We start from the raw sequence: 17960 nt of genomic DNA on the forward strand, positions 1-17960 counted from the left end.
ACAGAAAATGCTGCTTTAAGTGATTTGAGGCAACTTCATTATGAGATGCAGATTTAAAAAATACTCTTTTTGCTTTTGTGTGTTAACTTCAGCCCTTAGTCTCGTTTATCTGGATAGTAGGAAGACTGTATAATAATCTCACTTTATGTTGTACTGATTACTTGATTCAAATGCCCTGTTCAAAATTGTAATCCATGTCCATCTTTCATTATGGACAGGTTTTGTGTATTTCCATGTTAGCATTGTTCAATATCAGCAAAATCAAATGAGACAGTTTAACTGCTATGTACTCTGGTGTAGTCCCCACTAATTTCAGGATATAAAAATTATCCGTGCACTTTGGTGGTCTAACAGAAAAAAAATCTTGTTTCAATCCTCTTTTTGAATTCTAAGAAAGATTGCAATATTTGTATGCAACAGTTAATATGTTTGAGCCCGTTTCCAACATATATGATGCTTGGCATTATGCCCATTTAAAATGTGTGCTTGCTGTATTTTCCTGCAATATTCTTTCTGCTTCATGAAGCTGCATCTTCTATAGCATCTTACCCAGATTTAACCAATGTAGTGCCTTCCAGATGTTCCTGGACTTTGGCTCCCATCAATCATTGGCCATGCTGACTGAGGCCAAGAATTGTATTTCAACAATATGTGGAAGGCACTGCATTGACAATCCGAGGGACTCTTATCAAAGAGGATTCAGTGCTATGTTACACAAGGCATGTTACTAGGAATTGTTAGAAGTATTGGCTTTGAATGTGCACCTGTACAAATGAGGCCAGTTATTCCATTTACAAGATCCTGCAACCTCCAATGTGTTAAATACATGTAGTCCAAAGTAATTTTCCAAGAAGTATTGAGTGAAACACCTTTTCTTTAAACACATCAGGAACAGAAATGCTTGTGCCGCTGTCTTTGTTTTATGCAGCATTAATGTTGCTTATCTACTGGTTAAAAGATGCTCATGCGTTAACGCTGCTATCCAAAGCAAAACCAAAAGTAAGCTGTAAGGTCTGCACAAAAAAATAAATGCAATTTTTAGTTGGGAAAAGTTAGTATCATTTACAGATTATTTTCTTCAAGAGAAACGAGGACTCTGGCTCTTGCATACAGCAAATGATAGTAATAATGCATACTGTCACTTTCCTGGGTTGCGCTAAGATGAGCATGCCCTATATGTTAAACTGACAAAGAAAAATTACTAACAACTCTTTTCTTTCTCTTCACACCCCATTCCTCTTTTGCCTATATCCTTCCATCTCTCTCTCTCTCTCACTCCATCTCTCTCTCTTTCTTTCTTTCTTTCTTTCTCTCTCTCTCTCTTTCTCTCTTTCTCTCTCTGTGCATATGCTTTGTATATTATTTTGGCACCCTTCAATACTTCAGTGTGATCAAGATCAGTGCATTCAGAGCACTAAATTCGTTTTGCAGGCTGCTGCCACACCGCTTCTCCAGAGTGAGCCCAGCATAAGTAGTGAAGAGCTACCTTTACCAGGAAAGACCTCTATCAGTGCTCCCTGTGCCACATTAACACTAGGGCAGCCAACACCACCCTCCTCCATGCCAAATCTCACATCAGAAACAGGTTTGACAGACATGATACCATTAAAAGAGGACTCTGAAAGTCATCAGTTTCTTACTCCTGAGGAAGCTCCATCACCACCTGGGATGTTGCCAATTGGGAGTCCTATGATTCACAGCCGTACCATGCATATCCTCAGCCTAGCCAGCCAGGACTCGTTGCACGAAGACTCAGTACGTGGCCTTGTGAAACTCAGCTCAGTCTGAGCAACTTTCAATATGATGGTGATTATACAGCCCTTATATGCTAACAACAGAAACTTGCCGAGTCACCTTCGGACTCCGTAACATGCATAAGCCACTGAAACTTTGCTAGGTCTTCTTAAAAGGACAAGTTATTTTTGTGCAGTGAAGAAGCTATGGCATTTCTTTAATAGCCAATTTGTGGCTTGGATATGATGTGACATTGTCAAAATAACAGAAATGTACATTAACCTTGTTTGGTGACTAATAGTGTCCAGCAGCTTGGAATCCTGGTACTTTGAATTTGATTATGATAATACTTTAAAAGATATTACTGGAAGTTAGCATCATATTCCATGTTTTATGAAGTTCTCATGTAATGTTGCCTTTGAGGCCATGCCGGCCACCCTTTTCATGTTATTACTCTACTAATATTTGAAACAAAAAAATTGCCATTCAGATAATACAAAACCAATAAATACTGCAATTGTGGATTTGCATGCCACGCTACAGTGTATGTTACAGTAGTGTTGGTATTGAGAGAAAGTGCTGCTTTATTATTTGTGAGTTTTGAAGTACTGTTTCATATAAAAGGCAGTGCAACAAACCAATGGACAAATGTTTTTTTTTTAATCAGTCAAAGTTGTTATAAATAAATGAACTGGTGGTACTTCAAACGTGGAGGACTACCATTTTTTGCATATCATTTCACTTTGAGTGTCTAATATAAGATACTGTGTTGTGCCATTGATTTCTCTCTACCATCACCGTTAGATAAAATGGCACCCTATGTTCCTTTAAATATGTGTACATTTAATACCCATACAGTGCGGACGGCAACAACAGCTCCATATGGATTGCGAGTTACTTTTCCTCATGATAATGCAATTAAGAAGATCAAAGGAGTATATAAAGTCCAATTATGAATGGTTTTTAGTATTGTGTGTGGTTTTGAAAATAGGCAGTTTAATTTTAGGACAAACCATGCCTACAGCTAACCTGAGTGTCAAAATAACTTGAAGTTAATGAGTTGCATCTAAAAGTCCTCTTCCATTATCTGGTTCTCACAAACAGAAGGGGTGTGCTATTAACAAGTACCTCCTGAAAATCTGATGTGGAGGGTTGAGAGACCCTGTGGAACAGCATAGGGTGGAGGCTGCAGGTATTAGGGGTAACTGGCAAAGGCCACCTTCCTCTCCTTCCATTTTCAGGACTTCTGCTAGTTGGGATGTCTGTTGCATTCATGGAATGGCACCTTTGGATCCGATCTAATATCTTACTTAGGACCCATACCAATGGTGCCCAGAGAGATCTCCCAAGTAAGAGATTTGCAAGGTAAGGGTGCCCCAAGGTTCTAAACTTTGGGAAGAGGAAGAGATAAATTACTGGAACATAAGTTACATGTGATCCATAGCTGCCATCTAGTCATGTGTATTTTCAACTATATTCTATTTTTAATTTAAAATTGACATATTTATGAGACATAATTATTTGTTTTTATTTGAGGTTAGGACAAATTAGTTATGATTTAAAGAAAAAAAATTGCTCGGGGATAGCCAAAAAGAACATTAATGGTGATCATTCAAATGCTATGTATTGCTGCATCTTGCCTTGCTTTTAAGATGCTAGGACCTGCAATAATCTTTTCTCAGGACAAAATTTCGTGCAAAGTGTTTTTTAAAAAATTCTAGCTTCACTGCAGGCAACTACTTTTGAAAACAAGGATCATGAAGACATGGATTTGTTGCATCTCTGAGACATGGAAAAATACAGTTTAAAAGAAAACAAAAGCACAATGTTTTAATTGGAATAAGGCCATCTCTCTTGTAGAAGTGCCAGATGACATACTGGCAAGAAGCTTCACACTGTGTACAATTTTATAAAAGATATTATTTTTCTCTTAAAAGTGATAAAATGTTCACCTTGTTTGCATGTATATTAAATATCTAGGGGGGGGGGGTTCCATAGGTTCCTTGCTTTTTCTGTTTTGCAGAAAGCTATGCATGATCTGCAGTTATCTGGTTGTGAGCCATTCAAATGTTTACAAGCTTTCATATAAAGGGATATTGTCTCTTTTCCTGTCTGACCTCATAGGATTTATTTAAAATCCTGCATACATTATTTCCTTTAGCACAGGCTTATTCCAAAGAAAAAACAACTTTGAGATGCATTCTCTTGACTTATTGTTTGATTACTGTACTAGAAGGAGCTATAAGAAGAATTTAAACAACTATAAGCACCAATATAACAACAGTGAACACATTGATTTAGTGAAACGTTTTCAATGGAAGTGGGTGAGGTTGATTGCCTTTGTAAATCTCAGTCTCCATACAACACCTCAGAGGCAATAATCCTAAATCAGATTTTAAGTTTGTGAGCTAATAATGTTATGTCATGTGCTAGGAATACACAATTACACAATACATTCTAGAAAGTTGGGATACTTCAATTTCTTGCTATCCTTCCTCTCTGCCAGAAGGATTCTGATTTTCCTACAAAACAAACAAAGATTAGGGCAGGAGGAGAACTGCCTTTTTTTTGCTCAGTACATTGAAATAGGTTTGGCAACATTTCTGATGACAGGAGGAAAGTATCACATTGACACTTATTTTGTGAAGTTCATTTCTTTAAAAAACCCACCAGTATTGAATTATTTCAGTGTACCTGAATATTTTGCTCCTTCTGCAGATGCCAGAACATGAAGCCTACATTCCCCACAGTGCGGAAAATAAACAGTGATAAATATTTTACTCTGCCATTATGACTTCACAGCTGTGGCGCTTACACAAAGGAGTAGAAATGTTTAAAAATTCATCTGCTTACATTTTCACAGAAATACTTTGGGGTTCTTTTTCAGTAGCAGCATTTGGATACCTTAGCTATTTGGAAATAGCATCACATGTCACTTAAGTCCACAATATGCTTCTGGTAGTATTTTTTTACTGAGGGAGGGGCATGAGAATGCCGCCATGCTGTTGTTTTTAAGTGTCTCTTATGTAAAGCTTTAAAATTCTGCACTGCCACATTAGAATACTTTGGTTTTCTTAGAGCTTGAGGGAAAGAAAATGCTTGATGACAGAAAAAGTACTGTGAATACCTATTTTACAATGAATTTATTATTTCTGTTTGCATTGTTGTACAGTAATTTTTTGCTGTTTATAATATTTTTTGACTTTGTGTTGAAGAATAAAAAGTACAGCATTTTTAAGCATTCCCTTCTGTTTTAAGATTTTTCATTCCCCTTGGTGTTAAATCTCTTCTTACTCTCCACCAGCCCTAGTACATCTGTTTATTTTCGTTACCATGACATTTTAGAACTTTTACTGTTACGTTGTGATGACATCTGCTGGAAAACAATGGAACTGAGCATATGCTTCTTTTAATTGCAGTTCTTCATTAATGGTATACAGTAGCTTTAGAAGTAGAACAGTTACAATTTCCAACAGATTGACCTCTCATAGTCTGTTTTACCACCAGTGAAATAGTTTTAATATTTTCAGCACAATCCTGGACAGCTTTACTCAGAAGTAAGCCCCACTAAGTCCACTGAGACTTCCTATGAAATCCATGTGCCTAGGATAGGAGTGAGTTAAAACCAAACACATTTTACCACTTTATTTAACCATTTTGATCTGTTTTTGTTAGGTTCAAGAGACTTGGTCATGTTGAAGATAGACATCAGCTGTATGAAGTGATGTTTCTGATCTAAGGAATATGCTGGATTTTTTTTCTATTTTCCTTCTTATTAGGCTAGTAAATAAAATAGTGAATGTTCTTCATTGGTACTATCTGTGTACAATATATTTTTATGCAGATACTGGTTACGTACAACTCAAGGTCTGAATGGCTGTGTTGTGCAAAAACAATATCGTTTAAAAAGTAGGGGCCTTTTATTCCCTGGTGTAGTCAACCTTTAGGGTAGAACTTCATATTGCATGCATGTACACTTACTATTAGCCCAGTGGCTGCTTTTCCCAACTAAAATCATCCAGGGGGGATGGAGGAATTGGAGCAGAGAAATGGCTGGGTGGCAGGGTTCTTTAACCTTTTCCCCACTTGGCACTTTCCCAGCCTACCCTCCCCCCACAACTACTTTCTGTCCACATGCTTCCAAACTTGTGTGAAGATATATGTAGAAATGGAAGTTATATAAACATACTGTAATAAACAATTTTTACTCCCAGGGAGTAAGTAAACTCAAAACAATATGGCAGTCACCTGACGTCATATGACGCTAGGTGCAGAGATCTGTTATCTCTGATCTAAATGCCAAGATCTTGGCTTAGCATTTGATTGATTTCATGTGACGTCACTAACAGGTTGCCCCACCTACCTATCAAAAAGGGCTGCAAGGGGTAAGTCAGTTCTGGATCCAGCCCTCAGGTTCCCCAGCCCTGTATTACAGGTTTCTTGGGCAAAAGACAGCTGAGGACCAAAGACACCAATGGAACAAAAAAAAAAAAAAGGTCAAGTAATTAGAACTGAAAACTTCCCTCAAACCCTGGGGACAATAGTTTATTTTGTATTACATCTACATCGTGTATTCTAAGCAAAAATATTAATTGGCTATTTGTATATATTTCCAGACTTGCCTCAGTCTCATTATTCGTTGATTTATTGGGTGAACTTTGTAGCGCATTTTATCGTTCAGGCCCACAGTGATTAATATTTCCACCTCCTGCAACCACATCAATTCTGTGAAGCTCACTGTTCAGTTTTGCAAGTACAGGATAGGAAAAAGGCAGACATGCACAGCAGGTACTAGTGAGACTGGTTGGGTTGGCATTTAACCCCAGTCTCCCAGGTCAAGCTCAATGTTGTCAACGTTGGTCTCGAGAAAGAATGGAGTGTGCCTCCAGGGGTAAAGTCAAACTCCTGGAGTATCATAGTGTTTGCTGTGGCTGCAGAGACTGGTAACTCATAACTGCTGCCCCCGGCGTTGTATTTTATGCATTCTGTATTTTCTGGCCTCTCCAGGGCACAAGCCTGGGCAGTGTGTTTGGAGGCCCTGGGCTGCCCAGATGACAGGACACCCCACCGTCTGTTTTTAATCTCAGTTTTAGGCTTGGGTAGCTTGCATGTCCCCATACCCTCACAGCAACCCTATAATTTTAGGCTGAGAGAATGTAGATGGCCCAGCATCACCCAGAGGGCCTAATGGGATTTGAACCCGTTGATCAACACACACTGAATGCTGTTCAGCATTTAGCCACTACAACACATTGGCAAAGGCTTTAATCCAGCTCTTCCTTTACTTTCATTAGCCCCTCACTACCAAGCCTGAGCCAAAGCAGCTTCAAGGGAGAGCGAGCGGCCGAGGCGTGGATACAGTGGTACCTCGGATTACAGATGTTTCAGGTTACAGACGCTTCAGGTTACAGACTCCGCTAACCCAGAAATAGTACCTCAGGTTAAGAACTTTGTTTCAGGATGAGAACAGAAATTGTGCGGTGGTGGCACGGCGGCAGCGGGAGGCCCCAGTAGCTAAAGTGGTGCTTCAGGTTAAGAACAGTTTCCGGTTAAGAATGGACCTCCGGAACAAATTAAGTTCTTAACCCGAGGTACCACTGTATACAACTCTACCAAGACTTTGCTTCTGTTAATGTGGCATATGACAGTATTAAAGAACCCTTCGCCCTTCTTGATTCTGATAGGATAAGAACATCTCAGCCTCACTCAATTTAAAAAAGATGACTCTTGTTAAAAATAGTTGCCAACCCAGGCACTAAGCTGAAAATTCAGGCAGGGAGAAAGCTGTGAGCGAGCAGCAGCAGTGCCTGTGTTCAGGCAGCCAGGGCTTCTGCACCATTGCACAAAATAAATAAAATGACTGTAGGGAAGTGTTTGTAGGAATCGTAAGGCCAGCTGAAAAACCAAAGTTAAACTAACATTTTTCAAAATGAGGAAAGTCAATAGGATTCCATTCCCAAGCAAACTGTTGCTGCAGATATTTGATGGCTGTTGCTCACATCTCTTGGAGCAGCCGGAGTTCTGGTGCTAGCCTTGCCAGGGCAACTATGCTGGACACTGGCTTGCTTGTTGTCGTTCTAAATACCATTTTTGTTTTCTTCAGTTGCAACTGAACAGTCAACAATGCTTCAAGTATTCTTTTGTGTGTCGATTTAAATGCCACTACTGCATTTCTGTTTCTGTGACTGCAGGGAAATTGCATCACATGGTCAGTTAAGCTTTGCTTTAAAGTAAACAGGAAATACTAGTCACTGTTTGGGATCTGATCGAGCCATGCATGACTATTGTGTGTTGCAAAAATAATTTAGTTTGCTGGTGAAGTGGGGGAAGACAAACAACCCTCACCCAGACAATGAACTTATTAAAATTAATCCACAAGGTTAGGTTTCTGGTACTGAGTAATAAATTAGCATCAAAATGCTACACATTAAATATTTGCAGCAATTAATAATAAATATGTAGAAAAATAAATGGGTTATAATTTAAAATTGATAACTTTTAAGTCAGTTTTTATTTTAATTCGCTTTCTAGTCCTCCCAAAGGTTTTGCAAATATAATTTCCTGAAAGTGTTGCTGTAGTTTGAAGAATACAGAAACATACCCATACTTGCTGACCTGATAAGTGCTAGTTGCTGTATTGGAGCAGCGGGGGGGTTATGCCAGACTGCTTTTTTTAGATTTCAGCTCGGCATTTAATACCATTCTACCACAACGTCTGATGTCTAAACTGGAAGATCTGGGGCTTCCGTTATCACTTTGTGGGTGGATATTGGACTTTTTGTCAGACCGCCCCCAGAGGGTTCGGTTGGGCCCCTATACCTCTAATATGCTCAAGACTAACATAGGAACACCACAGGGATGCGTACTCAGTCCGCTCCTTTATATTCTTTTTTTTTTTATAATGATATTTATTAAAGTTTCACAAAAATACATGAAAATACAAAACAAAGAAAAAAGTATAAAGTTTTAAAATACAGCAAAAGAGTAGAAAATAAGAAAAAACGTACAAAATAAAAAGCCGCTCCTTTATATTCTCTACACGTACGATTGTGTCGCTACTCACCCTAGTAATAGGGTTGTCAAATTTGCAGATGACACAACCGTGATTGGGCTCATCTCTGAAAGGGAGGGTGAAACGGATTATAGAGATGAGGTGGTGCAGAGCTAACAACTTGCTCATAAATACAAGGAAGACAAAGGAGCTTGTGGTGGACTTCAGGAGACAGAAGAGCAACGTCCAGCCACTTTTGATTGATGGGGTCTGTGTGGAGAGGGTAACAACGTTCAGATTTTTGGGCATTGAATTACAAGAGGATCTGTCCTGGAGTGTCAACACAAGGGGGCTTGTGAAGAAGGCGCAGCAGAGACTGTACTTTTTGAGAATACTAAGGAAAAACCATCTTCCGCAGAAACTGCTGCTTGCCTTCTATCACTGTGCCATTGAGAGCGTGCTCACTTATGGCTTATGTGTGTGGTACGGAAGCTGTACTACCCAGGACAGGATGGGGTTGTGCAGGGTTGTTAAGGCAGCAGAGAGCATTGTTGGCTGCCCACTCTCCACCTTAGAGCAGATTTATGCCACAAGGTGCCATAGGAAGGCACTGGACATAGTAAAAGATCCATCGCATCCTGGTCACTGTCTCTTCGAGCTCTTGCCGTCGGGACGGAGATACAGGACGATGAAGACAAGAACGAGCCGTCTTAAGAACAGCTTCTTCTCCAGAGCGATCTCGGCCCTGAATGGGAAGCCCGGACTTTGAAAGTCATCTACTCTCCCTTGCTGTATTATACTGTATTGATTAATTAGTGTTTTTATGGAGCAGTCAAGTAATTTCGTTGTCCCCGAAGGGGGCAATGACAATAAAGATATTATTATTATTATTATTATTATTATTATTATTATTATTATTATTCAAGTAAACCCCATATTTCAGAAGAAAAAGGAATGATTTTTAAGATCCCATGGCAGCAACTGACTCAGAAAATAATGATTTGTCATCTAATGATGGCCCCACTGAATGAATAAAGGCTACACACCTGTAATGACTGGTGAATTATGACTTAAATCCTGATATTGCAAATACACATCTGGTGGATTCCTGGTGGGCAAATGATTGTCCCAAACAATTGTCCCATGGATTGTCCCTTGTCAGAATGTATTGAAACCTTACAATAAAGACAAAACAAACAGAGTGTGTTCCTTTTGGACTGCTTTCTATCAGACCATTAGTGAAGGAGGTTGTATGTCATATTAAGTCCATGGTAATGTTATTCCTATACTCTCTATGTCCGTTTAGATAATTTAGTTTAGAAACAGGAGGAAATGCAGTAGCCTGACTCCTTTGTGAATCATATTATGTGATATTAGAACTCAGACCTCTTGCTCCATGGACTAATGACCTAATTCAATTAACAACAACAACACTTTCAGTTTAACATAGTAGGTAAAGGGCTTTATATGTTCACTCAAACTCCAGAATGACAGGAAATTACAGCTATTAATGGCCACACCATTAACAGACATGTCATTTAAATAATATGGATATAGTATGGTATCTTTTGCCGTAATTGGTTCAGGCTTCACCACTACTTTGGAACTGGATGATGGAAAGCAGCAAAGGAGTGGATCCACGTCATAGATATGTCTGTTCACTGGACTAGGCACATGGAATCTGTGTAACTGAAGCTGCTATTCCACACAACAAGTACCAAACTGGCAACCAATATTATCATCAAAGAATGATCAGAGTGGTAAGGGATCAGGTTGTCTCACCCCCTGCCATAGATAAAGCATTTTAAAGCACATCTTAATAATGTCATAATACCAGACTGTATTTCAATTGGTCTGGAGGTCTTTGAGCGTCTTGGTCTACCTCAGCAGTTGCCAACATTTTGGGCCAGCAGGTACATTTGGAATTCTGGGAAAGTTCCACAAGTGTCATGGGGCATAGCATAACATAAAATGGCTGCTGTGGGAGTGTGGCATAACACAAAATGGCTATCGTGGGTGGCACAACATATTGACATAACAGAAAATGGCTGCCACAAATAAAAGAGTGGCGGGGGACGATAACGACAGGACCACAAAATGGCATATGTCCCCCTCTTCAATGGGGAAAAGACCCCTATATCAACCACTATCACACTCACGGAGAGAATTTATTTACACCTCTCCTCTGTTAAGAATGGAAGAAAGGGTGGGTGTCCAATCCTGGCATCCAATGAAATGTGACCATGTTTAAGGAAATGTGTTCAAGTATAGGCCAAACCCGTGTGCAAACAGGAACATGGCAGAAAGAGAAAACATATATTGTGGAATTTTGAGGGGCTATTTACTGAGATCTTTTGTGGGCAACTTAGGAGGTACTGGCGGTCATACTTGTGCCCATGAGCATTGCACCGGCCAGCCCTGCCCTATCTAGTTTTGTCTAGAAACCTCTTACATCTGTTCAGCCCAGCTGAGCTGTTTATTCCTGAAGAACCTATGTAGAACTGAACCTTCAAGAAGTAAAGTTGTGGCAAGAGATGCCCTTCTTCCCCAGTTTCGGGCAGTTATGGTGGAATGTGATTCACCCACATAGTAAAAGCTGAGGGATTTTTTTTGTTGTTGTTTCTTTTGCATTCTAATGTTATCACTATTATCTCATCCATGAGCTCACGGTGAGGTATGTGGTTCTTTCCCCTCCTCAATTAATCTCTGCAACAACCCTGTGAGGTAGGTTAGGCTGAGAGGCAGTGACTTGTCCAAGGTCACCCAGTGAATTTCATGGCTGAGTGAGGATTTGAACCCTGGCCTCCCAGCTCCACAGTATGTTGTATGGATGCATCAGGCAGAAATTCTGTACAATTTCTGTAGAACAGGGAAGTTAAATACTGTTAAATACGGACATTAGCTGTGGACGTATTCTGACTCAGCTCCCCATTTTAGGAAGAATTTGCTGATCCAGAAGCTCTACGTACAGAGGCTTTTTCTACTTCCTTTGCCTCATGTGTCACAAACTGTTGTTCATATTCTTTTAAATTCTATTCCTCTTTTCCTTTCACATTTAATTTGCATCTTATCCTCTCCCAAACTGCAATTTTCTCTCATCTTTCCAATTATGTCCATATCAGTTTACTTTTTTTATTTAAAAAAACCCTCCAATTTCCTTCAACACCTCCTCTTGTCCTTTGCCCTCAGCTGGGGCAGAGACCAGCTCCCCTCGCCCGCAAACTTATCAGATTCTCAGCCATCTTTACTCACCGTGCAGGGAGTTGCTGGTAGTGGCATCAAAAGGCTACAGCTCAGTCGGCGGTTTCAATCAACCCTCACATTCTGCTAAAAACAGGAGTGAAACTAGGCTTTATTCCACTTGGGTCAAAGACCAAGTTTGGCACCCTCCCCCATGCACATTTGTGTACACAACACACAGGCTAGGAGCCTCAATGGCACCCCTCTGGAAGCTTCATCGGGGGGGGGGGAGAACCTGGCTAGTCCTCCCTACCCGCAGTTATGGTTCTAGCCATAACTTCAGTGCATTCAAACGGTACATGGTGTGGGGCTATGTGTGCTGTCCCTATCCCAACCATGGAGCGGCTCTCCAGTGTTTCAAACAGATGGTAGACACTTTGTGGCAATTGCTATTTTCTTCGAGAGTGGGGAATGGAAGAGGCTCAGGAGTCCTGCTCTGAGTCATAGTCTCATCCCAGTGAGTCTCCTTCCCTAGCCTAACTGGGGGTGCATTTTCCTTACAGCCCCAGGTAAAATAGCAAGTTTTAAATTTCCTTGTAGGTGTCTGGAGCACTGAGGCCACTATAAGAAGGTCTCACAATACAATAATTTGTCTAAATCAGGGGTTCCCAAACTTGGGTCTCCAGTGGTTTTTGGACTACAATTCACATCATCCATGACCACTGGTCCTGCTAGCTAGGGATGATGGGAGTTGTAGTCCAACAACAGATGGAGACCCGAGTTCGGGAAACCCTGATCTAAACCTTAATTGATTTTTTTTAAAAATCCCCTGGGCTGCCCGGTATTTGTTGTTTGTGCAAAGTCCTCTGCTCACCAAAGTTTCCATCACCTAATCCCCACTTGTGCATTATTCTACTTGTGGTTTTGCAGATACAGGAGTGGCATGTTGTCGTTTCCATTCTTTGCATTGCCTAAGCTGGCTGTTCCCCTGACCTGCTTTACATGGCTTTAGTTACAATGGCAGGGCACAATGCTCATTTAAGGTAATGAAAGCCTAGTAGCATCTGTCATAAATTGAAATTATGTTGACATGCGTGATTGAATCCTATCCTCACCTAGCTAGCATAATTTAAGAATGGGATTGCATTGTAAATAATATATATTATGTGTGGAAGTCTAATTATATAAAATGCATGTCGGAAATTGTACATCTCTGTGCTTCAGAGACAGTTCTTAGGATGATTTTAAAATATGCTGAAAACTTATTGTGAACAGCTAACTGTTTTGTAAGTGGTTTACACAGATGATTCAGCCAAATAAATGATTCAGTAGCATAGGTCCTGGAGAGAATGAAGTTGGGCTATACATTGTATAATTGAGAGTACATTTAACAGTAAGATGAGTATACATAGAGTTTTTTAAAACACCAGAACAGGGCACAACTTGCTGAGTATCATTATTAGTGTGTCAGCTATAATTCTGTTTGCTTCACAGCTGTTGTGTTTAGTTAATTTGGTAGCCAGCACTGAATGAGGAAAACAACTACAAACAAAACAACTTGGCAAAAACAATGACAGAGGGAAAGTTTGAGCTTTGTCACCTATCCTGCTTTGGGGTGTATGGGGTGTTAGGGGAGGGGTAGTACCTCTGGTGGGGGACACATTGTGCTCCTTCCAGTGTAATTTGTCCACCTTTGACCCTACTCTGCACTCAGCTGTCACCTGTAGCTCCTAGAAGCTGTCAGCATGCGACAGCAGCCACACCCTGGTAAATGGCTTTGACTGGCTGGCTAAATCAGGTGAGGGTACCCAATGGGTCTCAAATCCTTGGTGAGTTAGGGACTTCTCCATGTGAAGACAACATATTGAGCAGATGATACTAATAGTGGGTCAAGCAGTCAAGGCATTTCTGCCCATGTTGTAAAAGGAAGTGAGGGGCAGATGGGGCTCATCAGCTTGGGAAGGTAGCCAGTCTAGGAGAAGGAAAACTCCACTCCTAAAGCCTTACAGGATATCTTCAGGAGAAGAAACACTACACAGAGTCCCTAAGATGGCTGGATGGTGCTTTGTATGCCTCCTTCCAGCAACTCCTGCAGCCACGCTGGTGCCAAACATATTGCTCTGCTTTCCTTTTGACCACATCAGCGAAGCCAAGAGAGGGGTCTTGTCATCTGGGCAGCCCAGGACCTCCATATACACTGCCCAGGCTTGCACCCCGGGAGGTCATTTTGGTGCTGCTAACACAGCAGTTTGACTTCATCCCCAGAGGCACACTCAATTGTCTCTTGAGACGGACAGATACCAAACAATACTGCTCTGGTGAATCTTTTGTTTCCTGCGACTATCTCAGGGTAAAATGCAAGTGTCCTTGTTCTTGGCTGAGTGGGGCTGTTATGTTCAAATCAATGATTGAGTGTTAGTTCAGCACATTTGTCATTTTAAGGCATGGGTAGGAATGAGTTATGAGAAATAAACATAAGACAGTATGACATTTTGCCGCCTGGGAGGGGCAACTGTTTATGTAGCAGCATTACCTGCAATAAAAGAAAAATGAAAGAACATAGTTTTTAAGTTCAAATGATTGATTCCAGTTCAGGAGGGTCCACCTGCAAAACTATAATAAGAAAATAACTGACTTATAAATCCCAAGTTTATCTTTTCATTTCCCCTCCCTTTCTTAATCACACCAAATATAGTCTTTGGCTGTCCCTCCCCCCCATGGCTTTAGCATGCCAAGCTGAAATTCCTAGTAAATTGCTCTCCAAGTCCTGCCCAGAGGCCTTTTTAAAGGCTGGTTTCCTTAAAATCTGCATAGCTGCTTGCCTTTAGAAGGGTGGTTTAACTTATGTATTTCAGCAGGTTTCCTATTGTGGTTGGCTGTGATACATAAATGCTATTACATATGCTGTTGCTGTTTTCTATGTTTTAATATGATAGGTAGTATAATTTAAATAAATTTAAATGAATTGTTATTTAAATAATTTGTACATATTATAATTTGTACATATTGTACATATTACCCAAGTTGATAGCTCAGTGGGTAGAGCACAAGACTCTTAATCAGGGTTATTGGTTGGAGCCACACGGTGGGTGAAAAGATTCCTGGATTGCAGGGGGTTGGACTAGATGACTCTCCTGGTCCCTTCCAACTCTATGATTTTGTGATTTATACTTGTTAAATGGAGTTTATTCACCATAGTAATGGTAGTTCATGCATACATATTTCAGGCATTCTGGCCAAACTACTGGAAGCTAGATTTAGCTTTTCCCAGGAACTGCAACCAAACACTAACAGACGTTTTGGAGACAGGGGTAATCTGACCAGTATCGTGGAAAGTCACCTTTCGTCTGACCTTACATAACTGTTGTGAAGTTCCATGCTGCTGTCAAAACAGTGCTGGACCATTACTCTGAAATGAAAGCTGAATGGTAATGGTTTGCTGTGAGCACCCATGTGCCCTCTAGTTAAAAAGAAGAAGTTGGGTCATTGCTGCTTTAAGAAGGATGGAGCCTTCCAGCAGATATAGTCATGGAAATACTTAGGACCTTATCATGTATAACTTTGGTTGCTAGGCATGAAAACCAAGCCCAAGGGCAGAAAAAGTATTGCGGAAACAAAAATCAAAGGATTTGTGTGATAGCTGGAATGTCCTATAATGACATGAATTCCAGATCAAAGTCTAGATATGTTTTATTATTTTGGCAGCAGTATTAAGCAAGGAGAGAGAGAGAGCTTGGCACGTAGGAGGAAGTTAGACAAATACTGTCACTTTCGGAGCCTGTCTGACCTTTAGGGTTGAAACTCAAATGATATAGAAAACTGCAGCTGCAGTTATTAGCAGAAATGTCCTTGAATTGTACCCCCATGTGGGCATAATTGCAGAAGTGTGAGCTGGCACAAAATAGATCACAAGGCACAGGAGCTGGTGAAGGTTCAGTAACACTGGGGGGAGGGAGCACTCTGCAGAAGCTGTGGGTGCAACCCTGCCCAGTTGCGCACAATTTCAGTTTTGCATCCCCCACATTTACTTAGAAGTAGAGCCCAATAATTTTACTTAGATTTGAATATGCATGAGCAAGCTGCAGCAAGACAAGGCCCCCCAATCCAACTCACAGTCATCCCTCCCCCCGCCCCTGAGGTCTGGGTCCTGCAAAAGCAAGATTATGCCAAATTATTCCTTTCTGGCACCCTGATCCTACAGATCCTACAGATAAAGGTTCTGTGGTTCTGTTTGCCTCCCTTGGTTCCTTTGGGAGGAAGAACAAGATATATAGTCATATCAATAAAGGTAAAAGTACCCCTGCCCGTACAGGCCAGTCTTGACATACTCTAGGGTTGTGCGCCCATCTCATTTAAGAGGCCGGGGGCCAGCGCTGTCCGGAGACACTTCCGGGTCACGTGGCCAGCATGACAAGCTCCATCCGGCGAGCCAGCGCAGCACACGGAAACGCCGTTTACCTTCCCGCTAGTAAGCGGTCCCTATTTATCTACTTGCGCCCGGGGGTGCTTTCAAACTGCTAGGTTGGCAGGCGCTGGGACCGAGCAACGGGAGCGCACCCCGCCGCGGGGATTCGAACCGCCGACCTTTCGATCGGCAAGCCCTAGGCACTGAGGCTTTTACCCACAGCTCCACCCGCGTCCCCAGTCATATCAATATATAATAATAAATAACAAAACAGGGACAGGAGGAACATGTCTAAGAAAATTACAATAATTGTAGACTTATAGAATCATATAATTGCAGAGTTGGAAGGGATCCTGAGGCTCATCTAATTGAACCCCCTGCAATGCAGGAATCTCAACTAAAACATCCATGACAGATGGCCATCCAACCTCTGCTTTGAAAAGCTTTCTTGAGTTTATGGGGGACTAATAGTCTCATGAAAGTGTCAGGGGTTGAGACAAACTGTGCTTAGTGTGATAATCTGTGAGAGGGATCCTGGCTTCTTCAACAAACCATGGTTAAAGAAACTTGTGGTATAGTCCCAAGGTAGTATTATAATGGCTGCTGCATATTTGTACACCACAATAAACCTCAATGTTATATATCAATGCAAACCACTACAATACTCCCTTGGGGAAGAAAATGAAAGATGGTTCTTTTTCTGCTTATCTTATTTAACACCCCACACCCCCACACTTATTAATATAGTTTTTATTTTAATATTTGATATACCTCCTTCATATTTAAAAAAATTTAAAAATGAGTGCATGAACTACTTATGAAACAAATCAATTCCCAGTAAGCAAATTAGAGTCCTGAATTGGTGCCAGTGCTAAGGACACTGGAGTTCATGTATTTTGCAAAAAGATGGTAAATATTAGCCCCAGTTAAGGTTGGCATTTGCTTCTGTTTTTTGTTTTTTTTAACAGAGAAATGTACTCTCCTGAAGGCTATATTTCCATGTAAGTGCATTGCTACTTTGGTTTTAAGTAGGAGAAATTGTAGCAGGGAAAATGTTTCTTCTTTACATTTTAACACAAATAGGTGACATTTTTATGTCAGAGTCTGCTTTCTCCTGAGGGAAATATGTCAGGGTCATATGCTGGTGAATGGAGCCAGAGCTGCTGATGAGCAGGCCCAGGGACAGAAGTGTTCTGAATTAACTAATCCAGAAAAAATACCACCCACTTTAGTTTTCACTGTGGCTACCTCAGATTAGAATTCAATTGTCTTTGTAGGTTTAATATGGGACAGCTGAATGGCCCTTTTCTCCCCAGAGTTATTTGGCCGGCCCTCACTAAAAAATAGTGCACCCACCTCACAGAACACCAATTCCATGAATGCGCGCAAACTACCTCAGATTGTCTTGTGGGGGACTTATGTGAGGTAAAACTTAATAATTTGGAGTCTCAGGCAGCATTTGCTCAAATAAACAATAAATATTTTATTTAACAAAGGAAGTTTATGACACGAGCGAGTAAAACAAAGGATACTTCAGATTATAATGTTATTTCACTTCAGTGCTTTCTCAGTTGTTGCATAGCTGTTACCGCTTAATACTTTGGTTCTTAAACAAGGTGGTATTTTCTGTCACTTACACACCGCATAGAC

At 40.8% G+C, this 17960-nt stretch overlaps 1 protein-coding gene across 5 annotated transcripts in view; it reads left to right on the forward strand.

Moving 5' to 3' along the window:
• The window catches only part of ZDHHC14 (zDHHC palmitoyltransferase 14), a 65736-nt gene extending 60187 nt beyond the window's left edge, over window positions 1-5549 (forward strand). For 2 of the 5 annotated variants that reach the window (XM_080998393.1, XM_080998394.1), the window contains exon 9: window positions 1387-4975. In XM_080998393.1, coding sequence (XP_080854519.1) covers window positions 1387-1788 — 402 coding nt within the window. In that variant the 3' untranslated portion in view covers window positions 1789-4975. Of the gene's footprint in view, window positions 1-1386; window positions 4976-5409 lie in introns of those variants that run through there. The other 3 variants (XM_080998395.1, XM_080998396.1, XR_013983905.1) reach the window with 2 other exon arrangements.
• The last annotated feature ends 12411 nt before the right edge of the window (window positions 5550-17960 follow it).

Source organism: Podarcis pityusensis (genome assembly GCF_964106645.2).
Source record: "Podarcis pityusensis genome assembly, chromosome: 3".
Classification (NCBI taxonomy): domain Eukaryota; kingdom Metazoa; phylum Chordata; class Lepidosauria; order Squamata; family Lacertidae; genus Podarcis; species Podarcis pityusensis.